General features: G+C 38.6%; 1 protein-coding gene and 1 non-coding gene across 2 annotated transcripts; one reads left to right on the plus strand and one right to left on the minus strand.

Moving 5' to 3' along the window:
* Positions 1-188: 188 nt before the first annotated feature.
* LOC137729487 (dof zinc finger protein DOF5.7-like) lies at positions 189-3,048 on the plus strand. The gene is made up of 2 exons (XM_088685389.1): positions 189-1,828; positions 2,797-3,048. The coding sequence occupies exon 1, from the start codon at positions 660-662 to the stop codon at positions 1,812-1,814; it is 1,155 nt and encodes a 384-aa protein (XP_088541515.1). The 5' UTR covers positions 189-659; the 3' UTR covers positions 1,815-1,828; positions 2,797-3,048.
* Positions 3,049-6,906: 3,858 nt separating this feature from the next.
* Positions 6,907-7,017, minus strand: LOC148690644 (small nucleolar RNA R71). Its single transcript, XR_015957392.1, has one exon. It is a non-coding gene; the product is annotated as a small nucleolar RNA R71 (small nucleolar RNA).
* Between the last annotated feature and the right edge of the window lie 564 nt (positions 7,018-7,581).

The raw sequence follows: 7,581 nt of genomic DNA on the forward strand, positions 1-7,581 counted from the left end.
ATGTAAGTGGTGAGAAATTTTATTTTTTAAATTATTAACTTTTTAATACACATATCTCACAATTTGTATAATAACACATGATGTACCCGATCATACTGAAAAATCTTTCTCTCGAAAATGAGACGATTATTTTGAATTTGTGTGCTGTGTCACATTTTCCATCTCTTCAAGCATCAGGAACCGATCTATCCAAATTGTTTTGTTCCTGTTTTGTTGTTTTGGTTGTGGATGTCTTTTGTACTGCCAGCTGCTGATCGTTTCTTCTCAGATCATCTTGAGTCTCTTCTCCCTCTTTTCCTTTGTCCTCTTCCTCCCTACCTGCATCTCTATATATATAGAAATAGAAACCGACTTCTTTTTCTACTGTAACTCTTTCTCTCTCTCTCAGCTTTATTTATTCCATCAGATCTAGCTTCTAAAACCCACCTTATTACATATATCAAATTTTCTTGTTTTTCTCCCTTTGATGGAGATCACAAGCACTCTTAAACATTCAACATCCATCTCCTTCCTTCCCCTTTCTCTCTATCCATTTCCTGCATGAAACCAATGAATTGACTGCAACTTTGCTCTCCCAAAGGAAACTAATTAAACCACCACCCCAGAAAACAACACAACCCACTCCCACAAACTAATCAAACATTTCTCTGAAACACAAAATGATGTCCTCAGATACCGCACCGCCGACGAAGCCAAAACACGACGAGAACCCAACAGGGGGCTCAGGCAGCAGCCGGCCGAAAGCCACGTCGTCGTCATCATCGGGGCCAAAGCTGCCACCACCAGAGCAAGCCCTCAACTGCCCGAGATGCGATTCACCCAACACCAAATTCTGCTACTACAACAACTACAGCCTCACGCAGCCACGCCACTTTTGCAAGACTTGCCGGAGATACTGGACCAAAGGCGGCGCCTTACGCAACGTCCCCATCGGCGGCGGCTGCCGGAAGAACAAGAAAATTAGCTCCTCCTCATCTTCCAATTCCAGGCTGTCCTGCAGCTTCGACCCTTCAAAAGACTCGGCCGGCTCTTCCTCCTCAGAGAATATGATGCTCGGCGGCTTGAAGTTCTTCCACGGCATTTCCCCCGCTATGGATTTTCAGCTCGGCAGCATATCTAGGCTCCATAATAGCAACCAGTTCTCTACAAACCTAGCAACTGGGATAAATTTCAACAACCCATTTCCAGCTTTCGGAGACGTTTCGGGTACTTCCGGATTGAGTACTAGTACTCTTGAGCCATCATCCGGCGGTGGGACACACGCTTGTACTAATTCTTTTCTGGGTTTTAATTATCCGCTCACTTTGGGCGGCCACGGAGGCAGTGCTAGTGGTAGTGGTGGGTTAATTAGTGCACAGAATATGATGAGTGCAATGAACGTGCACAGTAGCCTTGCATCTTCAATCGAGTCTTTGAGTTCTATTAACCAAGACCTTCACTGGAAATTGCAGCAGCAGAGGCTTGCCATGTTGTTTGGTACGGAAGAACATGACCAGTCAACTCAGTCTCAGCTTGAAAACCAGCAGAAAACGCAGCAGATGATTGCACCCATAAGCTTGTTTCAGAATCTGGAGGTTTCATCATCCCCAATACCTGATCATCATCAAGGTGTAAATCATGGAAGAAAAGAAGGTGGAGATACTGCCACCGAGTGGTTCTTCGGGAACTCTTATGCAACAGCGGTGACTCAGACTCCAACAAACAGCGGTGGTGGTGGCGGCGGCGGCGCCAGCAATGAGAACGCAAGCAACTGGCCTCATGGAATTCCAGCGTGGAGTAGTCATGATTGGCAGCAGTACAATGCTTTGCCCTAGATCATGAGAGAGAGGTAGATGACAATTTGAAAGCATGATAATCAGAAATTAATGGGGGAAATTCTATTAATTTGTTTAAGAAATTATCCAAGAACTAAAAACACAATTTGGCATATGTTTCTTTTGATGTTGTTTATGCTGGGGGTTATTCATATGCAAAACTGTAAAAGTTAACGGGTAACAAAAGGGAAATGAACAGTAAAGCTAGAAAGATTAAATTTGTAAACTAAATGATGTGTCATTAATAAGAATAAACACGTTTATCAATGTTTTAAGTAATAAATCAATTATCAACTTTTATATCTTTTAACTTTCAAAATTTTGCCTTCAAATTTATTCTCTCTATCATTATCAAAAAAAAAATAGTATGTTTTGACCTAATTTCAAGATTATATTTATTTATTATTATCCAGTATTTAACGTAATGATGACCAATGACCCAAAAAAGGTGGTGCTCAAATGTGTGGATATATATGTTCATGGCAGTTTCCCCATTTTCTTATGCACTTTACAATAGATTGAAAGAAAGATTGCTGTTCGTAATAACAATAAACACAGTAGCTACCCATGAACTGAAAGCAATTTTAAGCTGGCCTTGCACCAACATGCAAGAAAATCTACTGTTTATTAATCTATATATATCTATACTATATATTAAGAGAACACACCTTGTGAACCTTTTTGCCCTCTTTTTCCAATTTTGCCCCTCACTTTTGAATACACAATGTTGAGATGAGGAGGGCAAAATAGTAATTTTGTATCTTTTGACAAAATGATAATCATATCCCTTTTTTTTTCTTTTTTTTTTCTTTTTTTTTTCCTATTTTGCCCTCACTTTTAATACAAAATATTTACATAAATAGGGCAAAATAGTAATTTTGTATCAATATTTACATAAGATCAAAATATGCACTTATTAAGAAAAATTGTCCCACCATCATTTTTTATACAAGTAAGTGAAATCATGATGTTTTTTGAATAGTTTGAATGAACTGAAGCTGTTGAGCTTGAGGAGAACAAGGGAGGAGGTGGGCGCTTGCGGTTGCGCTTGAGGAGAACGTGGACAAACATGGGTGGTTGTTCACACACACAAAGTGTGTGCTCTCTGCTAGTGTAGATTGAAACAAATAAATTTGTTGTTGCCTAATTAAGTTTCTTCGAACACTTAATCAAGGAATGATTATGAACATAATAGAATTATATGTACATGAGGTTTTTCAGTACCTTATGAATTCTTTTGGCAATGATGTGGTAATTAAACATCATTTAGGGTTTAAATTGATCTCATTGATCAGTACTTAATATACTAATTCAGTTAAGAAGGGGTTAAGTTTCTCCCCCTTGTCTCAAAATATTAACCCCATCGGGATCTGTGTATGTAGATTTTGGGGTGTTATTAAATGGGACTTAATGCCATATCTTTGATTTGTTTTATGTTCAGTCAGCGTCTACAACTCTCACTGTCTAGTAAGTAAGTGTGTCTTTCTCTCTCCCGTAGATTCTCTCTCTTTCTCTCTAGACATCTCTATCAGTCAAGGAACTGAGTCTCAGGCTCCATCTTCATATCTCTCACTGTATGGAATAGCAGTAAGGGGCCAGCTAGTTAAAGCCTCCATAGTCGGGCCTCTTCCTAGCTCTGCAACAGTTGCAATGTGAGGCAGCCTGCCTGCTCTCTCTCTCTCTCTCTCTCTCTCTCTCTCTCTCTCTCTCTCTCTCTCTCTCTCTCTCTCTCTCTCTCTATAGATCTGTTGCTTATTGGGGTTGCGTTTGTAATAATTAGTATGGCAGTGTGATGTGATTTGGTGCTGTCTGAAAAAGTGGTGGTTTGAAAGTGTATTCAATGAAGGACTGTCAACATTTGAATCAACCAGAGAGAGACAGAGATAGAGAAAAGTGCTTAGGGTTCCCTTTTTTTGGTTTAAAAAAAATATAATTCATGTGTAGCTTTTTGGAACAACTCCGTCGTTGTAAAAGTCTTTTAAGGCTATTTACTATTTAATTCATCTAGTGAACAGTAACTACTTTTAATGAATAGTGATTTTTTAAATGAATAGTAACTACTTTTAATGAACAGTAATTACTTTTAATGAATAGTAACTACCTTTTGCATCTCCATCCTTACATTGAATAGCTCTGACAATAGGCAATAAAATATTAATTTTTTTATTTATAATTAATATTATATTATTAATTTATTTTTTCCTTCTGGAAATCTCTTCCTATCTCTTGAAATTTCTACCATTTTTGTTTCTTCTTCCTTCCCACTCTCTCACTCCCCTCTCCCTCATTGTCTTCCCTTTTTTCTCCGGCCGACCGTCTCCCTCCCCGCTCTCTTTTTCTCCCCCATTTCTCCCTGTTTTCTTCCTCAAAGGAGGAAGCTGCGAATTTTGCACTTGATTTGGATTGAAAGACCAGTAGGTCTTTCTTCTTGTTCCTCAAAGCAGAGAAAGAGCATTGCAAATTCGAAATCACAAATTAAATTTCTACTATAATTTATGTTTTACAACTCCAAATTTGATTTCCTTTTTTTCCTACAAATTGTTGGAGAAGAGCACTGCAAGGTAATTGACTTCTGGGTTTACAACAGATATTGATATTTTGTGTAATTCGGATTTAAAAGCTTTAATCTTTGAATTGAAGTGTTGTTCATGGTGGATTAAGCTTATTGGAAGCTTAACTGGACGAGTTCATCACTGAAGCAAAGAGGGGGTTGGGTTCGCGGGACGGAGATCGGCGAGAGTTGTTTCTGATTTGATGGCTAGAAAAGGGGTTGCAGCTCATATACGAATGAGAATGCAAGATTTGGTGACTCAGACTCCTATCTAAGGCAGTCCAGTCCAGTGAGATTTAAAGAAGCCAAACAAACATGCCTTTAATGGTTAAATTTTGTTCTTTTCGTTGTGCATGCTTTCTGTTTCATTTTTCCAGAATCCGGCGAGCTCTGTGACCAATCTCGACCACGGTTGTTACCCACAGTGGTAGAATCTTGTTCCTTTTCATTTTAGCATCACTTTTGTGCTTAAATTACAATTTTTAATGGAGTTTTAAGTCGAGATCGGAATCTAGATGAATCCCTGCCAAATATTCCAGTGTTTTCCCTCGAGGATTCAGTTGACCCATGTTTAAAATCGTGGTTGACGTCACCCTGACGTTAGCCTTGCATCACGCCTCAGGCTCTCGGACGGTTGATTCCTTCCTAACTTGTCCACGGGGCCTCCCTTGAGCCCTATCGCCTGCATGGACTAGAGCTGCTAGTTGGGGCAATTGGGTTGAAGCAACAGCCGGCCCACCGGGCTATTGAATACGGTGGAGCTGCTCTTAGAGTGTTGGACATCAACCTGTTTCCTCCATGCTAATTGTTGTATACTATGGAGTAAAAAATCTCCATCTCTCCTCCTCAATCCTCATTGAGATCCTGTTTCACTTCATTTTCATTTCATGAGAGAAAATTTTTAATGTACCAGAAATATGTTTCAACATTATAAGTGTCGTAGTATAATTAGTTTAATTTTATTTTTTAAATTTTCAACTAATTGTATCATTACATTTAAAGAGATTATATTCACACACCCTAAATTACTTCTCTCACACCCTTTTAATTTTTTAATATTTTCTACACACCACTAACACTTGATAGAAAAATCTTAAAAAATTAAAAGGGTGCAGGAGAAGTAATTTGGGGTGTGTGAATGTAATTTCTCTACATTTAATGTACTAGACTACATTTGATGTACTACGAGAAATTTTTAAATGTAACGGAAAACGGGTGGTACACCATGTGTTTTTATGTAAGTAGTGGAAAATTATATTTTCTATTAACTTTTTGACACACATATCCCACTATTTATGTAATGACACGTGGTGTACTATTCCATGTGACGGTTGTGGAGCCAAAAATATGCACAAGGCGACACGTGGATTTTTGGATGAAGAACCTGCCGAGTGTTTCCTTTGGTTTTATGAAAGTTTCTTGTGCGTGTCATGTTCTTGATTAGGGACCAAAGTTGCACATCACACTTAGGTTCATGATTATGAACATTTGATCAAGTCCACACATCATATGGTTGATCATATCTAAGTGAAACAAACCCAAGAAATAGGTAGATGGATGAGTATAATCTGATTCAACAAGTATAGACTTGGCTTAGCAATGGTGAAACCGAATCCCTAGCTTCATCTCCATTTGTGCTATCTCATTTTATTAGTTGTTGATTCATTTATTTGTGTCTACTTCATTTTCTTGTGCTTTCAAGTTACAACAACAAATCTGCCTAAGTTGATCAGTTTTATTTCTCTTATAGAGTTCTTGCAAAACAAGTAGTTGTATAGGTCCAATTAGTCCCTGTGGATTCGACACCCTTACTTGTGCCATTATACTAAACATATTCTAGCACGAAGAAGGAAAACATCAATCAAAATGGCGCCGTTGCCGGGGACTGATTTCAGTCCCTTATAATTGCTTGTTTTGATATTAAACCTTGTTCTTTTCATTTTAAGTAGATTTCTGATTTTTATTCAAACTTGTTTTATCTTGTTTCAGGTAGTATATGTCAAATAGACTTGCTGAATTAGGCCAAAGAATTGAACGGTTAAAGGGCAACACTTTGGAAAGCTTTATGCCAACAAGTTCCTCCATTGTCCGTGAAGAAGAGGAAGGGAAACAGTCTAGTCCAACAAGTGAAGGATCTGAGCACTTTAATTGGGAAAGAGAAGAAGAGATGGCGGGCAACCAAGATGATCTTCGAGCTTTGGAGGATTTTGCTCAACCAATCATACCAAATTCACCTTCATGCATCTTGCTGCCCACAGAAGCTAGAAACTATGATCTTAAATCTTCACATTTCCATATGTTTCCTTCTTTTTATGGCTTACCTAATGAAGATCCTTTAGCTCATATTAAAGAATTTTACAATGTTGTGAGTGGTTTACCTTTACAGTGAGTAAGTGAAGCAAATCTGAGGATGAGAGTGTTCCCTTACACCTTAAAAGATAAGGCCAAGGGTTGGTTGATGACTCTAGTACCTGGTTCACTCACCACATGGGATGCCGTGGCTAAGAAGTTTTTGGAAAAGTTCTTTTCCACTCAAAAGACAGCCACATTAAGGGGACAAATCTTCAACTTCAAACAAGATGATGGAGAACCTTTCAATGAGTGTTGGGAGCGCTTTAAAGGCCTTTTGTTACAATGTCCACACCATGGGTTACCTCTTCACTTACAAATGCAAATTTTCTATGATGGACTAACCCAAACATGTCAATCAACTGTTGATAATGCAGCATGTGGAGCTTTGAAGAAAAAGAATGCTTAAGAGTCATATAACATTTATGAGATGTTGGGATCTAATGCTCAACACAAAGATGTAAGGGGTAAGAGAGTTGGAGTATATGAAACAAGCTCTAATCATGATCTTTCTTTGCAGGTAGCTAACCTAGAAAAGAAGCTTGAATCCGTGCTCAACATGGTGCCAAAAACAAGTGAAGTGTGTGCCATTTGCAACATACCAAGCCACCTTACTCATCAATGTCCATCTAGGGAGGCTTACCCCGAGTATGTCCAAGAGCAAGTGAACCTCATGAATTCTTACAATCAAAAGCCAAGGAATGATGTGTATTCCAATACATATAACCCAAGTTGGAGAGATCATCCCAATCTTTCGTGGAAGAACAACAATCAATTCCAAAACTTCCAACCAAAACCTACACTTGAAGATACGGTTAAATTGTTAGCCCAAAATACCTTGCAATTCCAACAAACCACCAATAGCAC

This window comes from Pyrus communis, chromosome 15 (genome assembly GCF_041283825.1).
Source record: "Pyrus communis isolate YQ-2024b chromosome 15, ASM4128382v1, whole genome shotgun sequence".
In the NCBI taxonomy this organism is placed as follows: domain Eukaryota; kingdom Viridiplantae; phylum Streptophyta; class Magnoliopsida; order Rosales; family Rosaceae; genus Pyrus; species Pyrus communis.

Excerpts from the sequence above, each read along its gene's own strand:
- LOC137729487 (XM_088685389.1), top strand. The coding sequence starts at position 660 with ATGATGTCCTCAGATACCGCACCGCCGACGAAGCCAAAACACGACGAG.